Source organism: Amyelois transitella, chromosome 24, assembly GCF_032362555.1.
Source record: "Amyelois transitella isolate CPQ chromosome 24, ilAmyTran1.1, whole genome shotgun sequence".
NCBI classification, from domain to species: domain Eukaryota; kingdom Metazoa; phylum Arthropoda; class Insecta; order Lepidoptera; family Pyralidae; genus Amyelois; species Amyelois transitella.
Window position 1 is genome coordinate 3,500,456 of NC_083527.1, and position 23,464 is coordinate 3,523,919.

The 23,464-nt window shown below is 37.0% G+C and overlaps 1 protein-coding gene across 10 annotated transcripts in view; it reads right to left on the reverse strand.

The window, feature by feature from the left end:
- The window catches only part of LOC106135942 (focal adhesion kinase 1), a 120,572-nt gene that overhangs the window by 9,924 nt on the left and 87,184 nt on the right, over positions 1 to 23,464 (reverse strand). For 5 of the 10 annotated variants that reach the window (XM_060951116.1, XM_060951114.1, XM_060951113.1 and 2 more), the window contains 16 exons: positions 11,948 to 12,060; positions 9,807 to 9,997; positions 9,099 to 9,254; positions 8,097 to 8,176; positions 7,231 to 7,387; positions 6,336 to 6,480; positions 5,465 to 5,586; positions 4,834 to 4,917; positions 4,131 to 4,212; positions 3,667 to 3,702; positions 3,037 to 3,159; positions 2,541 to 2,621; positions 1,855 to 2,022; positions 1,450 to 1,582; positions 1,068 to 1,200; positions 383 to 524 (listed from right to left, as the gene is read on the reverse strand). In XM_060951116.1, coding sequence (XP_060807099.1) covers positions 383 to 524; positions 1,068 to 1,200; positions 1,450 to 1,582; positions 1,855 to 2,022; positions 2,541 to 2,621; positions 3,037 to 3,159; positions 3,667 to 3,702; positions 4,131 to 4,212; positions 4,834 to 4,917; positions 5,465 to 5,586; positions 6,336 to 6,480; positions 7,231 to 7,387; positions 8,097 to 8,176; positions 9,099 to 9,254; positions 9,807 to 9,997; positions 11,948 to 12,008 — 1,894 coding nt within the window. In that variant the 5' untranslated portion in view covers positions 12,009 to 12,060. The remainder of the gene's footprint in view (positions 1 to 382; positions 525 to 1,067; positions 1,201 to 1,449; positions 1,583 to 1,854; positions 2,023 to 2,540; positions 2,622 to 3,036; positions 3,160 to 3,666; positions 3,703 to 4,130; positions 4,213 to 4,833; positions 4,918 to 5,464; positions 5,587 to 6,335; positions 6,481 to 7,230; positions 7,388 to 8,096; positions 8,177 to 9,098; positions 9,255 to 9,806; positions 9,998 to 11,947; positions 12,061 to 23,464) is intronic. The other 5 variants (XM_060951117.1, XM_060951115.1, XM_060951110.1 and 2 more) reach the window with 3 other exon arrangements.

Consider the following 23,464-nt stretch of genomic DNA (forward strand, 5'->3'; position numbering starts at 1 on the left):
GCATGATGAGAAACTAATATTCCCTGATTGACCTGGGTTTTGGATGTGTATCTTTAAAAGTATTTATTTATCGTTGGGTTAGTATCTTGTAACACAAGTCTCGAACTCACTTCGAGACTAACTCAATCTGTGTAATTTGTCCCGTACATAGTTATTTATTTATTTTATTTTATGTATTATTTACAAACTTATCTAGATCGAATCGCGGACGTTTTTTCAAAGGTCAGTTCGAAAGTTTAAAAAAGATTGAATTGTGACAAATAAAAATATGTAGGCTCTGTCCACCCCTCCTGGGAAGAGGTGTTAAGCATTTACAAAGGGAAATAATCTTTATGCGCGTACAAAGTCTCGAGTAAGAGTTTGTTAACAAACACAATCTTACCAAACATCCAAACGTCAGAAGCTGATGTAAATCGCCTAAAGTTGATTGACTCCGGCGCCATCCACTTTATTGGTAGTTTCCCGCGGGACGCCTTGTAGTAAGACTTGTCGTCCACCATCTTAGAGAGACCGAAATCTGCCAGCTAGAATGAGAGAGAAAATTTATAAAAATACTGTTGATGGTAGAGATTTTAAGGTCTCGTGGACTTGGCCCATTTTAAGATATCTCAGTTCATGTCTCAAGCCAAATTGTCTTAATTCTAGTTAAGATATTGTAAATAATAAACTGATTATCCGATGAAGGAACCAAACCTACTAGTATATAGCAAGGGTGACAAATTTAAATTCATAATTTTTATTCATTATAACGTGACATTTTTACACCCACTTAATAATTTTCATATCTTTTGGTTTCACAGCATTGGGTGACGTCAAAAAATTACTTAAAACTAAGTTACTACCGCTTTCAAAGCATCAGTGCAGAAAAAACGGTAACAAATTGCAAACTTCATTCATAACTCTCTTCATGCAAGGTTTCGGGTACTCTTGACCCGACCTTTGAATGCAGTGCTAGAATATCGATTCTAACACCGCATTCAAACCAATACGACGGTGTTCAGTACAATAGCATAAAGACACATAGAACTATACAATAGTACACGCACATTATGATCGAAGCAGTTTACCTTGACGCAAGTAGGCGTGGATACCAGAACGTTTCTCGCGGCAATGTCTCTGTGCACGAACTTTTTGCTTTCCAGGTAACTGAGCGCTGTTGATAGCTGGTAGATGTACAGTACCAGGGTGCACGTTTCTAGCCTAGTAACAATATAAAGATTTTGTGGTAAAAGAAAAAGAAAAAATAGTATATAGAATATAATAGTATATGTATATAAATATATAGAAAAACAATTCTTACTGATTAATTGAAAACGCATCAGGTTTTGGAAGGCGACACAGATAAACTTTATAAAAAAAAAGATATTCTAATGTATTGAATACATATTTTACTTTACACAGAAAATTAAATTATTATCCGATTTTTATAGTCTACAAGCTAATAGTTACCTTCTTGCGTTTTGCTGTAGATACGCCCTCATCTCCCCGAGCGTAGCCAGCTCCATCACGATCCAGATGGGGGGGCTGCTACATACGCCCACCAGGCCGATGATGTGAGGATGGGAGAATTGCTGCATTATATCTGCGGATAAGGTTGTTTTTCAGTATTTTGAAAATAATAATGCAATATAACTTTTAGATTAAACGTGGCGCTTCATAATTATGTTGATATAAAGATGTAGTGCAAAACAATGATGGTAGGGTAAGATAATTAATGCATTATATCCTTGGGGATTAAAGTTAATTCAGAAATGAAAACGAATTACATAATTTTTAATTCAGGAATGGTTGATTTAAAAAGAGAAGCAAAGCCCCATGATTGGTTCACCTTGTTAGATTTAATTGCAAACTCACAGGCTTCTTCCAGGAATTTCTCAGCGGTGTCAAGGTCGGCGTCCATCTTGCACGTCTTCACGGCTACGGGCAGCACGTACTCCCCTCCGGAACATTTCCCTTGTTGTTTCTGCTGGGCCAATTGACGCCGCAACGACGGGTGGTTGGCTGACGTCACTCGGCATGTGCCTGTAAAACGAACACGTAATGTATTTCTTCTAGATTCGTTTAAATCGATTTATTTAGCTTATAAGATTTTTTTCCTGGCTTTAGAGTCAATTACGGCTTCACCTCTGTAACGTGGAGCATAGGGTCTTATAACATTGCCTCTCATTTAAGTGAAAAGGAACGGAAGATGCGAAGCCTTGAAGATTACGAATCATAGCGGATTAAAGCAGTACTTTATTATATAACTCATATCTATGCCGCCTTATGTTTCAGTTTCCTACCACCTTAAGGTTGACTGGACAATATTGATTTAGCGATAAATCCGCCTTTGTACCCCATACCTTGTTTTTATGATCATATTTTATCGTTGCAATAGTTTCTTTATCTATCTACCTGCTGAAGAGGACAAACAATTCAAGACACAATTAAGAACACGTCGTACTGAAAGAAAGACAAAATACCATAAACCATCGTTCCTAAAAATATAAAGTACTCGTATTTTCTGCAGAGGTTCATCTTCTTTCTTAAAACGGTCGTACCTTTGTGAACGTCTCCAAACTGCCCTTCCCCAATGATACCCGTCAGCTCGATCTGATTGCGTACCAGTTCGTAGTCGCGCACTGAAACAATATGATTGTGTTAGGTAAAACGTGGGAGAAACGAACAAGGTCAAGGTAAATCACTGAGAAAATTATCATTAAATTAAAATTTATATGCAGAAAATAGGCCTTCGTATGCATTTTTTCACGTCATTTTTCATGCAAAGATGAGAGCAGTACGAAGCGATTTACAATCATGGTATGGAAAAATGTATGAAATAATGGAAAATGCACACACTGCTTTATTTTATTTCCAACTAGCGATACGCCCCGGCAACATTAACCTTAACCTTCCTCAGAAAACCCTCTTTCAAACATTTTGTTCATTGACAAATCTCCGAGATAATCGCATAATTACACACGGAGGAATTTACTTTCTAATGTATGAGTGTAATGAATGTCACGTAGTAAAGTGATTTTCTCAACATCCCCTCACCTGCCGGCGTAGAGTAGTCAGCGTCGTCGTCTACGATTTCCGCGTAGTCCTCAGAGAGCAGCGTCGCCGTGTTCGCCTCCCACGAACTCGTCTTGCCTTCCGAGGAACTGCTGCTCATTTCCGCTGAAATACAATGTAATTCATACAAACATACATACATACATAAAGTCACGTCTCTTTCCCGAAGGGGTAGGCAGAGACTACCTCTTTCCACTTGCCAATACTTTCCACAAATGTAATTCATACTCGCTATTACACGGATAAGAGACGTTTCTAACAAGTAAACTCACAAGCTTTGATTACGGTTTGACAAACATCTGCCAGTCAGGTAAGCGTGGCCCTTGTCTACCTTGCAATAGATACAGACTTGATATATGTGTATATTTGAATGTATATAGGCAGAGGCAAAAAGTATAGCATAGATAAAGGTTCACTTTACACAAACTCATTCCTGTTTCAGCCATCAACATAATTTACTATTTATTCATTCGGTTTCATAGCTTCTATAATTTCTGAAATTTCCCAGATGCGAAGCCCTTAGTAAAAGTCCTAGTAATTATTATAGGTCTAGCTAGCACTAAGTCTACTTAACAGGCACACACAAACGACACTACTTACTACAGAACTTACTTTTACATTGACAGTTGAGAGATTTCCATATGGTTGCTTGAAAAAAAAGAGAAAGGAAATATGTAATGAAATTATTATAAAAAGAAAAAGAATTTATTGAAGACACAAGTCTTAAACAATTATTGACTTTTATTGGTGTATTCTTTCTTTGGCTTAAAATATAAAAGATTTAGTCCAGGAAATGAGTCGTATATTTTTAAATATTTCAACTTTTAGTTCACGCAAAACTGAGCTAATATTATTTTAATTGCATAAAATGTCTGCCTATCGACTTCTGAAAGCGTCCGCCAAATGTTAACTTGTAAGTTCTCATTATAAGTGAAGTTCTAGATTCTATTATGAGAATAAAATGTCTATAACCAAATAAGAATTATTATTTTTAATGACCAGTCTGAAAAAGTTGCTATTAAAAAATATCTATCTTCGTGTGAAATAAAATCTACATCTTTTTTATTGTAACTCACTTGTTCTGTTCCATAGTGAGGTTTGAGAGTCTGTCACTAATCTGCAGTAGCCGTCCACCAGGTCCGCCAAACTCTCTGCAGCCTGAAATCAATATCGATAACATGTTAAAATAAGATTCAAACATGTTATAAGATTAAACAAGTATAAAATATGATAAAGAAACTCTTAACTATAGATATTTTTGGGTAATATACTTCCATACAACCATAGTATGCAGATTTATATTATAAAGTTTTTATGATACGCTTTTACCGGTAAATGCCAAGTCGATGTTGGTAAAATTTTGTATGGATGAATACATACATACATACATAAAATCACTCACACTCTTTCCCACTTTCTTGTAGGCAGAGACCACCTCTTTCCACTTGCCACGATCTCTGCATACTTCCTTCGCTTCATCCACATTCATACAGTAACTAATCCGCCCACAAGGTTTATCACGGCCTCTGTGGCGCAGCGGTAGTGTGCTTATGCCTGAGACAACCTGTTTGTCGATAAGTTAGTATCCATTAAAAACAAGGCTATGTCTTGAGCTTATTTTTGGGCTAGGTCAATCTAATCTAAGTGTTATTTTGCAGATTTTCTTATAAAGACCATCATGATCATAACAAATGGATTATAATGATGATTGTAGTGATGTGTGTGAGACCTTTGTATATTGTGAACATATTCAAGGAATAAATAAATGATTAAATGTACCTCAACACTGCTGCACGTGATCGTCAGCGTCTCCGTGGCCCCCTTCACTCTCAACTGCAGCGCCGCTTTGCCGCAAGAACCACTCTGAAATTTCATATATACATTTTATAAAATTCTCACAAATACATAAAATAAAACAAAGTAATAAAACCGTAATCAGTATATCCCGAGTGTATATGATACGGTTAAATGATCAAACAACCATGTATGATTGATAAACAGCAACTAATTATATTTTTTCAGAATAAATGCCCAAGAAATTGAGTATTTGGTAATTACGGACAAATTAAAGCAATAACATTGATTTAGAGCTTTTATACATGAAATCTTTTCATTTCAAATCTTTATTATCTCGGAATTCAATTTAAAATAGTCAACAAAATATTTCCAGCCAATCAAGAACGCGGGCGTCTGTTATTGGCTGTCGCATTTCGAATTTGGTGTCTCCGCATTCCAAATCTCAGTAGGTATTTGGTCGAAATTTTCGTTCTTATTCTGAATCGTAATTTTATACAGCTATTTTGTACTTGAAATGAAAAGAATGCATGCATGCTCGAAATCATTTTTATTATATAGTAAATCTGGGTAATTTTGCAATTTGACTTCTAATCGTAAGTAGTTACAGCTGTACCTGCGTTTGCGATTGTTGCGAACAGTTGGACTTGAGCGTTTGCACCGCCACGATGTCGCAGAACGACGCGATTTTAGAATAAGTCGCCGGCTCGCCCGCCTTGTGTGATACGTATGAAATGTCTGAAAGTGAAAAAATTATATTGTTTCTAAATATTTATCTCTTACATAGCTCACATAATTATTATATGAATCTCCTTTCAATTGTTCAATGGTTGATCCCTGATTGGGATAAGTCCGTCTTTATCGTACGGGATAGCAAGAGCTCAAGGTCATAAAACTCAACAAAAGGCTTGTGCATGTTTTTTTAAAAACTATTTCCACCATCAAGATCGGTGCCTATACGAACTTTAGCCTGATTCATTCCAGTTCTCGCTTGTAGACCTCGTCCTTTCAGGCTCATACTTATTTCTTTTTTACTACAATCTTAAAAACTTTGTCTCATGAACGCAGCTTAAATAAATTTGTGTGTTGATGCATACATACATACATAAAATCACGCCTCTTTCCCGGAGTGGTAGGCAGAGACTACCTCTTTCCACTTGCCAAGAATCTCTACATACTTCCTTCGCTTCATCCACATGTGTGTGTTGATATTTGTTTCAATTCGGTAAGTATTACAAACAAAAACTTTATTAAGTGGTATTAAACCTCTGCCTACCCCTCCGGGAAAGAGGCGTGATTTTATGTATGTATGTATGTAAACCAATAACTTAAAAACGTCAAGGTATTTCAAACAAACTCACTGACTGACCAATGCATCAAATAGCACACAAACCAGGAAGCTAAAGAAAAATCCTTTTTATTCAAATGAAAAAAAAAAACAAACTTAAAATGAAACAAAAAATAAATTAAAAAAAAAACTGACTGACCAATGTCAGGGCCTATAGCCAACTCGACGGGTATGGCCCACTCGGTGCCGAGCGCGCCCGTGAACGTCTCCCGGTCGTAGCCGTAGTGCGTGTGCATCGTCTCCAAGTATTTCAACATGCACTCCGTGTCGCTGAGACCGGCCACCTGAAAACCAACATTATTGTGGATTTTTAAACTATTTCTTGTGTGCCGTGTGGTTCCCGGCAGTGCCGTGTGGTTCCCGGCACCATTACAAAAAAGAATAGGACCACTCCATCTCTTTCCCACGGATGTCGTAAAAGGCGACTAAGGGATAGGCTTATAAACTTGGGATTCCTCTTTTAGGCGATGGACTAGCAACCTGTCACTATTTGAATCTCAATTCTATCACTAAGCCAAATAGCTGAACGTGGCCATTCAGTCTTTTCAAGACTGGTGGCTCTGTCTACCCCGCTAGGGATATAGACGTGATCATATGTATGTATGTAAAGTATTTCTTTGAGCTCTCTCTTCTTCTTATCTTTGCGTGTTCCCGGGTGTACTTAGGGATATGGGGTTCGATTAGTTTGGAAAACAGGTACAAGACACTGTTTCACTCCCATTTTCATTGTAAAGCTCAAGACAACGTTGAGAAGTTTGATTTATTTGTGATCAGATAAACCGAAATTACATTGTATTTAGATTTGCAAATAAATATGTTATGAAAGAAAGAGGCAAAAAGTAAGCCCCTCTCTCTCATAATATAGTTCACTCATAATAGGCTATAGAAAAATTAAGAATAAAAGTAGCATTATCTGACGAAAAACTCCAAAGCAGTGGCCTTGCATTAATAAGATTATATCAGGATATTGGAAGACACGGATTGTACGAGTATGTAGGTATTTTGTATATAAAAAAATATTTCCCTCAACAAACCTTCTTAAACTGCTGCTGAATGGCCTTCTTCAGCACTTTGGGTTTAATGGCGTCTAGTACGGATTTGGGAAGGAACTTGTGTAGGCCGAACTCTTTCTCCAGGTATTCTATGTTGGACTTCTTGTCCAGGGATATCTGGTTATCCTTACAGAAGTACCTGCAACAAAATCGAATAATAAACTTTGAGAGTTTGAATTTTTTTCTGAGTTAGTTATATTTTAGACCCCTTTCCGGGTTAGATTAACTTGAAAAATAACTGATACCCTTAACGGCATGGGGAAGCCTCGTGAAGAAACCTGTACATTTAGGCAGCTGAATATGCACCATGATTTACGGTGGGTTAGGCTCTCCTGTTCACTAGTCAGACGGGAGACGCTTCATGTAACTATCTTACCTATACTTCAGTATAGTTACGGATTTCAGAGCAAGCTAAAATGTGTGGTTCCCGGCACCAATACAAAAAAGAATAGGACCACTCCATCTCTTTCCCATTGATGTCGTAAAAGGTGACTAAGGGATAGGCTTACAAACTTGGGATTCTTTTTTAGGCGATGGGCTAGCAACCTGTCACTAGTTGAATCTCAATTCTATCGTTAAGCCAAATAGCTGAACATGGCCATTCAGTCTTTTCAAGACTTTTGGCTCTGTCTACCCCGCAAGGGATATAGACGTGACCATAAGTGTGTATGTATGTATGCAGGCTAAAATCTCATCCAATAAATTTTCTTTTACACCTAAATAGTGGTCATAAGCCCATTCGCCTCCCCAAAAAGAACTCAACGGAGACAAATTCCAAGGGATGATAAAATTGTTAAATACGAATGAAATTAAATTCTAAAGGCGTCTATGATGATCCCAACACTCACTTTATTTCTAAACAGCATATTTGTATCGCCAAATCCTGGTCTACCATAGGATGATTGGCGTTGAGGTAGTCATGTCGCACCTGCAAATTGCAAAATTCTCTAATTAAAATTATTAATTCTAAACATCTGGACATATTGATCATTTGGACAATAAGACATAATGTATTTTATGACTTTTTTTGTAGATTTATTGACCCCTTGAATATACACACACTTAGTCTTACATACCTCAGGGGGAAAATATTGCTTATATGTCAAATGATCTATATCATAAATTTAATAAGTCATATTATTTTTTTTTATATATAGTTAATTCTTTGACATTTACTGAATAATAATAAAAACATTGCTCAGATGAAAATCTAAAGAAAGGAAAGAGAAAGAGTCTAGGGAAAGAGGCGTGATTTTATGTATGTATGTATGAAAATCTAAAATTTAACTTATCTTCTGATTTGTATAAAAGTGATAGAAAGAGAACGCATATAGATGATAATAATAGCTTATCTTTGCTTTCTGTAGTATCTTTAAGTTAGCTGCTTATGTGAGCATTTAATGCATAGTGTTGAATGACATCCGACATTCGATTCGCGTATGTTAGCATCACGATATTCGATGACTGAACGCAATCGCAACCACATATAAATATACGCAGAATTTACATATAATTAATTATATTGCTAAATTTGTAGATGTGTGGTTTCCAGAAGATTTAACATTATTTCTCTCAATGTTTATATGTCATTCGAAATAAAACTTCTATCTCTATTTAATAAGCTAATGCTATCGTGTAGTTGCAGTAACTTTGCTTAATATTCTCAGGGCAGATAAAAAATCGCATCAAATCATCTAGGTGTACACGCAGTGCCTTAAATATATATAAATGGAGGATCGCAAAAACCACAAACAACTTCCCACGGCCACTTTATTAAGAATACACGTCTGGCCAAAGACAATTTTTTATACAGACGACGAAAAGAAAACACAAATTGCATGTTAACTTACCTGGTCATAGTAATAGTGGAAAGTGACGCGGTCGGAGTCGCACAGATCCCTCAGGTTGGCGGGTAGGTACCGCACCCTGAGCTCTAGTCGCCACTCGCTGGCCGGCCATTTGCTGAGCAACTCCGACACTGGTGTGTCCTGGTGGATCCATCGGATCTGGAATACATTTCAGAAACATTATCTTTAAGTACACGAGACTAATATGAGAACGAGAAACGAATAATGAGAATAAAGATCTTAAACCTAAAGACCTGACGGCGCAGCATAGTGAGCTTGTTTGTATTTTACTGTACCAACTTTTTGTTACCTATGTCTTACAAAAATAAATGAATTAGGTCTTCAGAATAGAGTGTAGAAGAATGACTCCAATTATCATCGCAACTGCATCCTCCATGAGGAAAGAGACGAGGACCGTCTAAAAGTACTACTTTCCTGGCAAAACATGACAATACATAGGAATTATTGCAGGCTACGGCTACTTCGGGCAAACCCAAATCTTTTTAGTGTAGGAAAGACTTGGGTTTTCCAAAACATAATGATCTGATCCTCATCATCGTCCTGGCGTTTGTCTTGGCTTCGCTCTCCATGGAGAGGAGCCGAGGTCCGCCTGAGGTTATCTTGGAAAGAAGATCTGTCCGAAAGAAGCCAAAATAATGGTGACTTAGTTCAAGGATGGTTCAATTAAATATGAATGCAACTAAATCATACCTTCCCAGTAGTGAGTCTTCTAGCCCTCAGAGCATAGCAACTGGCGTAGACCCTGTCTCCAGCTGCCAGCCTCGCGGCCAGCAATCGGAGCACTGATCTCACATCCTCGTCGGCTGATGCTCGCACCACATTGAAGCCCCCATTAGGCAAGTGGACTTTCAGGGTTGACTGGTCGCCCGCTGCTGCGCCTGCTGAAAAAAATAGATTATATAAATAGTCTTCACACTTATTTTAATGGTCTTACCGAAGTCAGACGGAACTAGTAAAGTCTCATGACGGCAAATTACCACTTACACAAAGGGTCACCAGAGTATGATTGTGGAATGCTATACAGCTAGTGAAAACAGATCCGTTTTACAAAATGAAGAGTATTTTTAAAGTTATTATATTAAAATTTATGGACTTTGCCGAGATCAGTCCAGCCACTACCTTTTGCCACTCCCTTGCGTTAGACAGTCAGACCGACTTCGATAAAGAGCTTAATTGGTTAACATTTTTGGGGGACGCCAGCGGTGCGCGTCTTTTAACGGTAAAAAACAGGACAACCCCCCCGAAATTGAGGCATCTGGCAACATAGTCTACAGCAGAAACTTCAATCGTGCTAATGAGTGGCCATCATTTGGCTGTCCATGTTCACGATCAGCCAAGGCATGACAGAAGTTAAAACTTAACATAAATGACCGACTGCGTCCTGCGCTAATTAAATTTAGATTTACAATGTATTCTGACACTGACTTCTGCTTTTGACCATCTGAACAGGTGAAGTGTAATGCAATTCGAATCCAAATTCATTCAAATCCAAATTAATCCCCGTGTCAAGACTTATTGACAAACTATGTTAGTCCAAAACCTTACAACACATCTTTCAATCTAGTAATGACTAAAATTGCGTGACAAACACTGGGCAAACTATGTATATAGATACAGTTGTCTGTGTGTGCCGTATCCTCATTACCTGCCTGAATGGATCGGTCACGAAAATAAATGAAGTGGAACCGGGGAAACGGCCAAATGAACGAGCCTCGAGCCGAAAATGTTGTCACTTTACGGATAATATGAAGTCATATAGAAGAAGATAAAACATGTGCAGAATGGGTCAACTTGACATTGACAAGTATTCAATAAGCTGATTTTAGGGTTCCGAAAAGGTTTTGTGTTTTTGTCAAGCTTATGATGTTTCGTCATGTTCCATTATGCACACTAACTAATATATGGTTGATTGGAAGGCAGACAACTACGAAATTGTTTACATAATTTTGAAAAACAAAATTATTTACCATAGCAAGACAAAATCTTTCAAGAAATTAAACTATTCGCATTCGCATTTGAACTAAAAACTAGGAACTATCCTCTTTTGTACAGCTAGACTAGACTAGGTATTACAACGAAACTTACTTTGAGGCTAGCTCAATTTATGTGGTTAGTCCCTATCAATTTATTATTTGCTGAAGCCGGCACATTCAAGTTTGTCTCGCCTGGCAGTTTGCAATTTCAGCTAATTACTATCCAGCGTCGCGTGGGCTTGTAAGTGGCTTGTAATAACAGACCTAAAGACGATACTTATGGTTTAGCAAGCTTGTCAGCGTGTATGTGTCGTGTGTATTATATTACATACTTACCTGTATAATTTTGCTACCTTATTTGTAAAGAGAGTTGATTTCAGGAAGACCACCGTAAAACCTTTGCCAAATCAGTAGGTACACCTTGCAAGAAACTTGTTAAAACAAACAACTCAGCCTAGCCCACTAATGACCCTAGGCTGAAAAAAGGTATGTAACCTTACAATGGACAGCGGCTGGTGTTATTGACCTTTTGAGTTTCGAATTGTTGGATATATGATAGAGAGGTTAAAAAAAAACATAGCATAAACTTAGCTTAGGCCAGCACTGTTGTGGACTCCTCCAAACATCGCCCACCGCTTTCAGACTCATGGATAAAAACTGCTAGGAAGGTCTCATGTCTTTTAAGTTCCATCGTTGGATATTGTGTCAATAATCGACCTTAGGACGAAAAATAAGTGACATAAACGATACGATGAGCAGTCGCCCATATGGGATAAAAAATGCGAGGAATGAAGGAATCCATTTTAGGTAAAGACTATGCTATGATGCAATGAACCAAAGAAATTTATATAAACTTACCATGCGCAGGCGCCGGTGTGGGATGCCGCTTGGGCGAGCCGCCTGGTGGCGCGGGCTGCATCGCGCGCGCTAGCGGCCCCTCCGCGCACCGCCCGCCGCCCTCCGGCTCATGGCTGAAAAGATGACAGGACTCATGTCAGAAAAATGAGAATATCCCATTATATGTTTGCGTTCGGGCACCATAAAAGTTCATAATTTTTTTTTACGAGGCTCACTTATGACAATTGGATAAAGAAAAGGGGACTAGAAGGAGAACACATTCAGCTTATAACCATAAAAAAGCTATGCAAGTTCATGACAAAGCATAATCGTTTTTCATAATCGCAATGAAACTAAAATTCTGAATAGAAATGAAGTATCCACCTCATTCAAAAGGAATGTTAATATTCGAATTTTATAAAAAGATACCGATTAGGACATACTTCACAGTTAATAAATGTTGTAGTTAGCCGCATTCCTTCAAACGATTATATCTTTTATTTCCGCTTTCAAACATTTTGATACAAATGTCAGCAACAAAAAAGAAAATTGAAAATTTATTAGAATTGCACATAAAAATAAGTTTTTATCTTCCTTCTAATTCCTTTCATTCTATAAAAAAATACAATATATATGGGAAAATGACTAAGCTATTGCAATATTAAGTAGTTTGTTTTTAATTCTTAATTGAACATAATAGAATGCCAAATATAAATGATCCTTTATTTATATCGTTGTTTCAGGCATTTATTAACAGGAAATACCTAATTTCAAGGCTACCATAACAATTCTAAACAAAAAAGGAGCCGTAAATATACAAAACAATATGACACAAATTATCATACAAAGCACCAGTAAACAATCATTTAAGTGGATGGAAAGGGCTCGTCTCATGAATAATTATAAGCCCTAAGTTGTTACTTGGGATAGCCAGACATCAGGAAGATATTTGCATGTTGAATAAAAATAACATACTAGTTTCGATCAGTTGACATAAAATGTATGTATATAGGTTTACTAGCAGTCCTGGCAAACATTGTTTTGGATTTTGTGGGTATGAAAAATAGATGTTGGCCGATTCTCAAACCTACCTACACAATATGCTCACAAAATTTCATGAGAATCGGTCAATCCGTTTATTGCGACACGATAATTTTATATACACTGGACAGCAAATAAACCGGGCCACCTGCTTACTTTGAACTCTAATTAGATTTTCTCAAAAAGTATGAAACTTGCAACTATCAATTTATACTTACAGAAAGTGCGTTTCATGACGATTAAAATAAATGGTAACACATTGTAATCAATTAATCAAATTAAGTGTTTATTAAAGATTTTACAAAGAAGTGTCGTTTTGTAGTCATACAAATGATAAGTAATCACAAATTAAAAAACAAAAATTAATCCGGAAACAAGGAATAAAGTGAAAAAAAGTTTTTGGTCAGTATTCAGTGTTCCCTCCCCTTGCTCGGACAACTGCTAGCATCCTCGTATTCATTGACCTAACGAGCCTGACGATGAAATCTTGGCGAATTGCGTTCCATTCCTCTTCAATTGCGATTCGCAGCTCTGGAAGCCTTGTTGGAGCAGGTACCAGGGCTCGAACCTGACGTTTCAGTTCATCCCATAAATGTTCTATCGGATTCAAGTCTGGGCTTCAAACTGGCCAATCCATCGTATGAATGCCGACGTCGCGTAGATACTGGGTCACCACGTGAGCAACATGAGGCCGTGCATTATCATACCTGCGTAAGGTACCACATGGTCTGCGTGGACTTCAGTAATGTACCGATGCGACGTTAGTCCACGTGTACGGCCCGTCGGTTCGATGAAAACCAACGCAGTACGTGCGGTTAACGAGATGCCGCCCCAGACCATTAGAGATCCTCCTCCATATGCAACAGTTTCTTCGATGCAACACTGAGAGTAACATTCTCCAGGGCGACGATATACTCTCTGACGTCGATCACTACCATGTAGACTCACCCTGGTCTCGTCAGTGAAGGGCACATTACCCCACTGCTCTAACGTCCAATCCTATGCCCTCGAGCAAATTCAAGTCGTGCTCGACGGTGAGCTACGGTTATTACTGGGCATGTAGCAGCTCTTTTTGGAGTCAGGTTCCGTTCGGCAAGTCTCCTCCTTACAGTATCTGAACTTATGCTCACTTGGCGTTCATCAGGCAGACTTTGTTGAACGTGAACTGCGTTGAGGCGACGATTTCGTAGAACAGTAAGTTGGATATAACGATCATCTGCTGCTGATGTAGCCCTAGGTCTGCCCGTACCTGGGCGGCGATTGAATGCTCCAGTCTCTAGGTATCGTTTATAAACTGGTTGCACCGAAGATCTGCTGATTCGAAGTCTTCGAGCGACCTCACGTTGCCCAATACCTGCCTGAAGGAGCGCTACAGCTGGAGCTGCTTCCTGAGGTGTCGTATCCATTATTGATCGAAAAAAGTAGCAAAAATACACGCGTCTGAGCCAACGATACACAAACACTAAAGAAATGAAAAGAATTTTCCAACTAACCTCACTGTAGAAAAAAGATCCCAAAACGCGAATTTATTCAAAACAGAGCATATCGTTAGCATTGTGTTTGTTACTTAATTACAGTGTGAGTTGACGGTACTTAAGATTAAATTTATACTCATTTTAATCGTCATGAAACGCACTTTCTGTAAGTATAAATTGATAGTTGCAAGTTTCATACTTTTTGAGAAAATCGAATTAGAGTTCAAAGTTAGCAGGTGGCCCGGTTTATTTGCTGTCCAGTGTATATAAGATGATACCAATAATACGAAAAAGATGTTGTCTCTGTTTGCTGTTCTGGGAAAGAGAAAAGAAGAAAGAGCTTATATTACAGGGTGAATTTCCCATCGGTAAAGAAATTTTCCACTTTAAGACAATGGAACTGAGTGGGTTTAAAAAATCGTGTATAGAATAGATATTAAGGATAACATAGAGTAAAAAAACTTACTATGGATTCGGAGGAAGTCAATTGAAACAGTTATTACTAAGATAATATTATAATTTAGTTTCTAAGGTTGAATGGATTTGAAGCGGTCAAAAAATTTGTAAGGCTTCGCCTACAACCAAGACAACTGACTGCATGGTGTTTAGGCATAGATTAAAAAGATTTCACAAAGTTTAGGGCAAGGGCGTGAAATCTCAAACGGCAACGGTTTAGAACGCTATTGTTAATAGAAGCTAAATTTAGGTTTGCTTCGTTTCGTAATTCAACCTACTTTTGTCCAGTTATATCTTTCAAATGTGTATTTTGGTGCTCTTCAACAGACAATTGAATAATAACTTTTTCTTCATGGTGTTAATCTTAACCTCTCTGGAAAAGAGGCCGGCTCCCGCTTGTACCTAAGTTAGGTCCCCCTGCTATAATTGTGTAGGTTACCTTACCCATATTGGACCACGGTAAAAGCTGCACTAAATGATGTCTTTTCCCTTTTTCGACATTCATGGGAAAGAGTTGCGTATTGCATATACAGCGACTGAAGGCTGATAGCTTCAAAATTTGGATGTTACAGACAGCATAAAAATATTATTATATCTACGTAATGATTTGGCAAAATCATCAAGGTTGTCTGTCTGGCACTAACTAGGAAATTATTGATGTTAGTGCCCTTAGTCGGCTAATGTGTCATCTCCACCACAGGAAGTGTCATTCAACTTGGGCGGAAATAACGTGGCTTGTTCAGAATATTAAATACAATATCATTGATAAAAAATTGGTGTTACCTACTATTGGGATATTAGCTCGGCTTTACAATTTGGCAGTGAACCTACACGTGGTAAAAAAGTATGACATTCAAGAAATCTGAGTTAACCTTCCTACCCATGTTATAATATAAATGCTGTAGTTTGTAAGAATGTGCGTTTGTTACTCTTTCACGCGAAATAAGCGGGTAGAATTTATCCTGGAATAACCTACATCGTAATTTTTATCCCGAAATTCCCCAGGGCGTAACTATTTAGCTAAATTTATTAAAAGTGATTGATAGAATAAAAAGGATTCTTAAATTGTAAAAGATTTTAAATTGTAGACAATACAAGTTAGCGAAGCAACTTTGATAACAGACTGTTTCCAGATTACTCCTTTAATAGAACTTTGCGGGTAAATTTGAAAGTTCTTTATTTGCGGAGTTCTTGCCTGGTTCAATAAAATACATTGTTTACTTAGAAACCGAAATATAAAACTTAAGATTTACTATATAATAGTTAATCCTTCATCAACACATACATATTTTGGATACAATCCATACTTAATAGTTATATAGATAGATATAACCGATTTTGATAAAATTTGGTACGATATAGTACAGTCTCAGGAATAACAAAGGCTACATTTTCTGTAAAGCAGATCAGACGAAGCAGGAAAAACGATAATACAATTTCTGCTTTGTTCAGTATGTAAAAACTGGCCAGTTATAAAAAAAGAAATTTTTTTTTTAAGTGCGCATTGGATTCTTGCAATGTTGTAACTAGTACATAATAAATTGTTATAAAATTATTTTATCAATAAGTTCAATGGTTTATTTCAGTACATAGTGCAAGTTAAACCAAAGTGCAGTTTATTCAAGTTTTACTCTTTATGGACTGCTTTAACGACTCCAATAGCTAGTAATAAAAAAATACAATTTCTACTGTTGTCACAATCACAGCTACATATAGTTAAGCAGTAGTAATACTTAACTATATTTACCATTTATGATACACACCCAAACAGTCAATTAAAGTAACAACATTGGCATTCGCCTTCATGCACATAACGCTAAAACCTTAGAAGCAACATCTAGTGAATATTAGCACCTTGTGTTTAATTTAAGATCTGTTACAATGGAACTGACATGTCTTAAAGACAAAAGGCCCTTATTTAAATAAAGATCAAAAAAAAAACATTCTAGTGATGGAGTTGAGAATTTTGCGACATCCACATGCCAAAACTAAGGAAAACACATCGAACTTTACCACACGAACTCGCCAAACATCCATTACTTAATCTCCGGATTGATTCGTCTCGACAATCCAATTGGAAACCTCAATTCCCCGGCTTCGGAAATTTTAATTATTCCTGTACGACCGACATGTCCAGTGGGTCCCCTCTCGCCCACTCTTCCCTATTTACCCCACACTCTCCGTTCACCCCCCTTTTTCGCCACCCTCACGCATCGATTGGCGGCATGCAAATGCACAATGCAATCCTTGCGTATGCAAACATTGCATCTGCTGAATGGAATTGCAAAGATAAGAATGTGTGCTTGCTCGTCTCGCATGTTAAGGTTAAGTTTAGAACATTGTCATCTCACCTTTTAAAAGCCGTTTTACCACCTTTAAACAGTTCTGTCTCTTCAATTGATTATGCGTTGGATGCGCAAGACTATACTACCTGATAACTTTACTGAAAGCTGTTCTTTAAGTTTTCTACATACATATGTATATTCACGTCTATATCCCAACAGTCTGGACCAAACAAGGCCACGGTCAGCTGTATTGAGATTCAGATAGTTATGGTGTTTGTAAAGAATAAAACGGAAGTACCTAGTCAGGAGTAAAACGATATGTTCAACTGACGTTCAACTCCAAAGGTTACTAAACTATTTCAATCCAAATTCGTAGACTAGTCATGCGTTAGCCTTATATGAGACAAGAGATCATGCTCTGTTGAAAACAATGTTTACATATTAGTTTACAATTTGATTACTATAAACGTGAACAATATATTAATTGGGCGGTTTACTATAAATTAATTCAAAATAAAACCGTAATTCATTTCAAGGTACACAAAAAAGAAATGGCCAACAAAACCTTCATTGAATAAAAAGATCTACCACTAAACCTTCTTAAGCTGACAGAAAATACATGTTAAACGATAAAGCTGTATTTTAGCTTGCATTCATATATGACGTCTTTATCCTTAACGGGGTATACTGAGCAGACAGTCTCAAAAAGACTTCTGTCGGAACTTTGATTTTAATCAGAATTAAATCAAATAAAAGGCTGTCATACACTAGCACAAACAAAAACGCAGTAGGTGTATAGTGGGTGTGCAAATATCATGTAGGCTATTTGGACAAGTTTTAACACGATATGTAGCACCTGTGAATCATCTTGCACATATGTTACACAAGAGATTGCTAAGTTATTGACCTTTGCAATAGATATCGATTGTGTTTGTATGTCAATGGCCGTGGTACCTATTGCATTTCCTGATAACATCGCATTTCGATAATCGGGACTAATGATTTCAAAAGCAGGAATGAAAGATATCGAATGGAGCAATAAGGATTATGAGTAACAAATGAATAAGGTATTTTCAATTTGTTTAATTATGTTGTCAACACATACAAATTGTTTTTTATTTACGAGACAACGAGGGGAACTAATGTGACATAATTTACGTAAGTTTAGAAATAGAAATTTTTTACAAGGTTATTGGATCAATCATGATCAATACAAAGTACCTATTCAAGGAATAATTAAAAAACCAAACACAACTCGGTCATCCAGGTACTGGATTGATTAAGTAAGAAGTTGTGTGAATCCTAATGAATGTTGCCGGGATAGTTGGAATTGAGGCTTAATTTTATTACACGCCAACAAGGAGGATATAACCGCTACGCTTTTCCGCCAATTTACTACAGTGTTGATCTTCCTCTGAAACAAAACTCATTAAGAAATCGGGTAGTTCATAATGTCTTAATTGAATTGAAAACGTGTCGGTCTGTCGTAATGAATACTATATAGGATCCTGTTACGAAAAATAAAGAAGTACAGAAGAGATTAACAGTTAATGTTGAACGCCTGATACCGTAACTACGATGAAAATGTACTGTTCTTGCTCAGACTAAATAAAACAAGCAAGGAAAAGGCGATGGACTAATGATAGTATGATGGGGATAATGACCTGTCAATCAGAGCGTCGATAGTCGAACGGTTAGGGTGCCCGGTTATAGTGCATGTGGCACAGGTTCAAACCCTATCCCAGCCATGTACGAGTACCAATGACTCTATTCTGAGTTAAAGTCATAAGTTTGAGTGCTATCTTATGCTCTTACGGTGAGGAAACCTGCACATTTAGGAAACTGAATGTATAACCATGATCCAATATGAGTTAGGTTCCCCTGCAAAGGTTGCGGAGGTCAGATGAGTGTCGCTTCGTGAAAATCTTGACTCGCCCAATCCAAGATCATGGTAAAAAGACGCAGCCCTGGCTCGAACATCAATCTGTGATATCAATATTTTGTGCTATGAGTGATTGCGTATTATAAATTCTGTATGAATATTCAGGACACGACGCGACGCCGCCCGTTGTCCAGCTATGCTGAGGTCATCGTTTGGTTCCAATAGGAATTTCATGGAAAAATGCATTTCATTTAGAAATATCTCCTTGTTGTCTTGGGCAAAGTTTATATTAAAAAGTTAATAAAACAGGCAGTAAACTTTTAAGTGTTCTTCATAATAACATGTAACCTAATACAAGGAAAATATAAAAACATACACTGTATTTAATTAATCACCTTAATTTTTGAAGGAATTAAGACAAAATTAACAGACTTTTACGGTAACTACCCTCTGATCTTCAAAATTATTAGAGAATACAAACACATGTTGTATCCTAACCGTAAGAGCTTCGGTTTGCACACAAACTAACGTAACAACATAAATTAATAAATAACCGCGGTAGGATTTGAATCTGACTACCACCGTACCGACGCACTAAAAAACACGAGTGTAAAAACATTTTGTAAACTATCCATCATTTGTTACAACAGCTGAGCACATTCTGAACTCTTATGAAAACACCGGTTCAATAGTAAACACTAAATTTACGACGTACGTTGAACTGCCCAGGTTCCTTACCCCGTATTGTCAGCCCTTCCAAATATAGACGAGCTAGACTAAACCGTTAAGATATAATCTTCACAGCAATAAAATGAACAGTTAGTGAGGATGTGATTGAAGTGATAATATCAAACTATTTTGCGATTGCAAATATGAATATACGAGTACTTATTAATTCAAGACTGAATTCGCATTACCAAGTCGCTGAAAATTGGGAACATTGGGAGTATATTATGATGAAAGCTGCACATTCAAGTTACTGGATATGACCATGTTCCATTACGGGTTAGGTTCCCCTGCAAAGGCTGCGTTCAGACGGGAGTCGCTTCGTGTAAAAACTTGACGCACCTTATCCAGGATTAAAGTAAAAAGACGCAGCCCTGGCTCCTCTCCGAAAGCTGAGGATGTAACACCAGAAGGAAGAAGACTTTAATAAAACGCTAACATCCATAAATTCACTGAACATCTGCGACCACAAGTAGTATTTAATTGAGTTATTAATGATTTTATTACACGGTTCTTCCTTATTAAACAGAATAAATCAGTGTTTACGAATAACACCTTCATACGCTTATATCACCGGATATGATTAAAGTTTTAAAAGAAAGCAGATGTTTGCTTAAATATGGCTTAAATTCATTTTACGAACTACGTAGGTGTCATTCGAAGGATTTCTTATATCAAAACAAGTTTTTTGTGGGTCACTCATACTGATCCTCGAGCCAAATAAAGTGAGTAAAGAATTGACACGTCACACGCATGTTATATGTTGATATGCGTCTGTATTTTTCAAAATGGTAAAAGCTGGTATAAAAGTAAGCAAGAAATAACAATACATATTTAGAGTCTTTATCCTTTATGGGGTATGCAGAGCCGGTCTTAAAGTTAATTTGCTATGGAATTTATAGGGTTATTGAGATAGGGGCAGGTAGCTTGCCCATCGCTCAAAATTCCTTTTTCCAACTTTCCCTTGAATTACATTAATAAATAATCGCGGGAATAGAAGTTGCTAGAATACTTTTTTGCGCTACCGAACCAACATGGAGGAAACAATAACCTAATAGCAAAAGCCAAGACCCTCGAGACACTTCAGGTCATTGCGCTAAGCCACTTAAACTACGAGCAAACATTATGAAGGCAAAAAAATTGAATCATTTTAAAATCTTCTGTAAAATACGCACCTTTATAAACCTTAATAAAAACAAAAGAAATTCCTTTTTCCTAAAGACAAAAATGTCGTCGTATCAACATTATCAACACAGCTATCCATCTCTACTCTCTTTATTTTCGAAATGTGTACTTACCAATATAGAAACAATTTTATATATGCAAATGATTTAAGCATTTAATTATAATATAGCCCGCCGCGTAGGCCGACCACGATATATTTGTATGATCATTTGTCGAGTTGTGTGGCAATTATTGCTTGATTATTTGAAATCGTTTCTCTGATTGAATATAAAGAGTAATCGAAAAGCCTACGAGCGATGGGTAGCCGTGTTTTGAGAATTAAGTCGTTTGTCATGTTTATGAGTATAAATATTAATTAAATATCTCAAAAGTTCACATTTCTGTAATCCGATTTTATCAGCTACTAATTCATTCCGCTGTGTACATCGTGAAGTGCTGATAAGTGATTAAAGTTGTGAATAATTCATCTTACACCGTGTGGTTCCCGGCACTAAAGAACCGGACCACTACATCTCTTTCCCATGGATGTCGTGAATGTGTTTTCCCTTACCGTAAAAGCATCGGCTAGCACTCAAAGAAATGCACATTTGTATGTACGAATGACTCTTTTTTGAGTCCATACAACCTAAACTTAACTTAATAAAAGTAGTGGTAGGACAACTAAAACGATTCCATTAGTATTATTTGTTTCATGGGACTACTGTGACAAAGTTCCACATGTCACACAATTTTACAAAATAAATTTCTATACATATAAATCTTTACGTCGATTCTTCTCGTAATTACAAATATTATTTATTCGGCGTGCGCGCGTCCGTTATTATTTACGTGCCATGAATCATGTTATGGTCGCAGTTTCTGAGGCCGAACAGGCTTCTGACACCATTTGATTCATTATGGACTTGTTTGAGAGCCCCAAATATTCATAGGTGATGGATATCCATCGCAAGATATATAATAGCAAATATATTGAATGATTAATTCAATAAAAAGTGATGCGTAATTTTTTACATAGTCAATGAACTCATAGATAACTACGAATATTATTATTCGACGTGGTCGAAGTCTTTCTTTCATTACAGTATTACAGTATTTATAATAAGTTTTATATTTTATACCGTTCCTTTCTATAGCTACTCTATCTTTGCTCTCTCTAAAAGAACATATCATACGAAGTAGGTTTGTACAGAAGCACTCTTCCTATTAACTCCAAGCACCTGTCACCATATGAATAAATATTCTAAAATTGAATGTGTATGAAGCAAACGAATTTTGCAGGAATTGTGGAAAATTAAGGATGTTGCCTACCTCTTCGGGAGAGACGCAATTTTATGTATATCCTTCAGAATACGTCAAATCACTAAAAAGATCATGTCTCACCGTCGAACCCTACAAAGCGAACTCGACCCGATAGCATCCATTACGGGCCGTAGAGAAGGCACGATAAGGCCTGCCAATGACATGATTTCAAACCCACTCAGCCGGTAGACGAGCTTTTGATAAGAAGGGTTAGAAACGGTGAGAATCAAGGTAAATGCATTGAGAAATAAGTTATGTTGACTGTTTATGAGAATACAAAATATAAACATGATTTTAAGAAAGTACGTATTAAAATAATAATCATCTCTGGATCACAAATGCATAGCTGACGCTGACACTATATAAGAGATTCTACTAAAAAGCATACATTTTACTATAATGACGTCGGCTTACGTTAAAAGATTTTTTGAAATTTGTACGAGTTAGGATCCAACAATAAAATAATGATTGAATACTCCGAGAAACGCAGTATATTAATTTCTCAAATGGCGCTAAGGCGCGTTAAGGCGCTACACGAAAAGATGCGTTATAGCCGCACCGATCGCTGCCACACTATTAAAATGTCGCATCCAGTCTTGTATCGGTATGAACTGATCTCAAGTCATCGACAGATAATAACAGCGTGGTAACAGTTGCTAAAATGCAATTATTAGTGTGCCCCGATAAGTCTGACCTGCCACTATCACAACTCAGGTTTGATAAGGAGTTAGTTTGCCAAACATTGAATAATTTTAGTTCCAATTTAATTACTTACGTTTTAGGAACGAAAAGTTTAAGGGTATGTAATTGCAAATGCAGAATTTTTTTGATTGGTTCGAAATTTTGCGCACTTTTAGAAGTTTTTGAGTTCCCATTATTAGTTTTTCATGAGACGAATATGTTTAAGAAAAACTAAATCTGGTCCTAACTAATCTAAAATCTCTTGTGTCATTAGCAGTTGCGCTACATTGATCATTCATATAAGTGAGAGTGGGCAAAAAGCTTGCAGAACTATAATTATTTAGTGTAACGATTCATTCAGCTTCACTAGTTTTGTAAGCAGTAATTAGTTCTGTAGAAATTGACATGCTAACTGACGTTATACATGTATGAATGAATAATCAGGTGTTTTTTGAGATTAAGGAACTAATACTCAACACGACTCTATTTTGTCAACTTCAAATAAGAT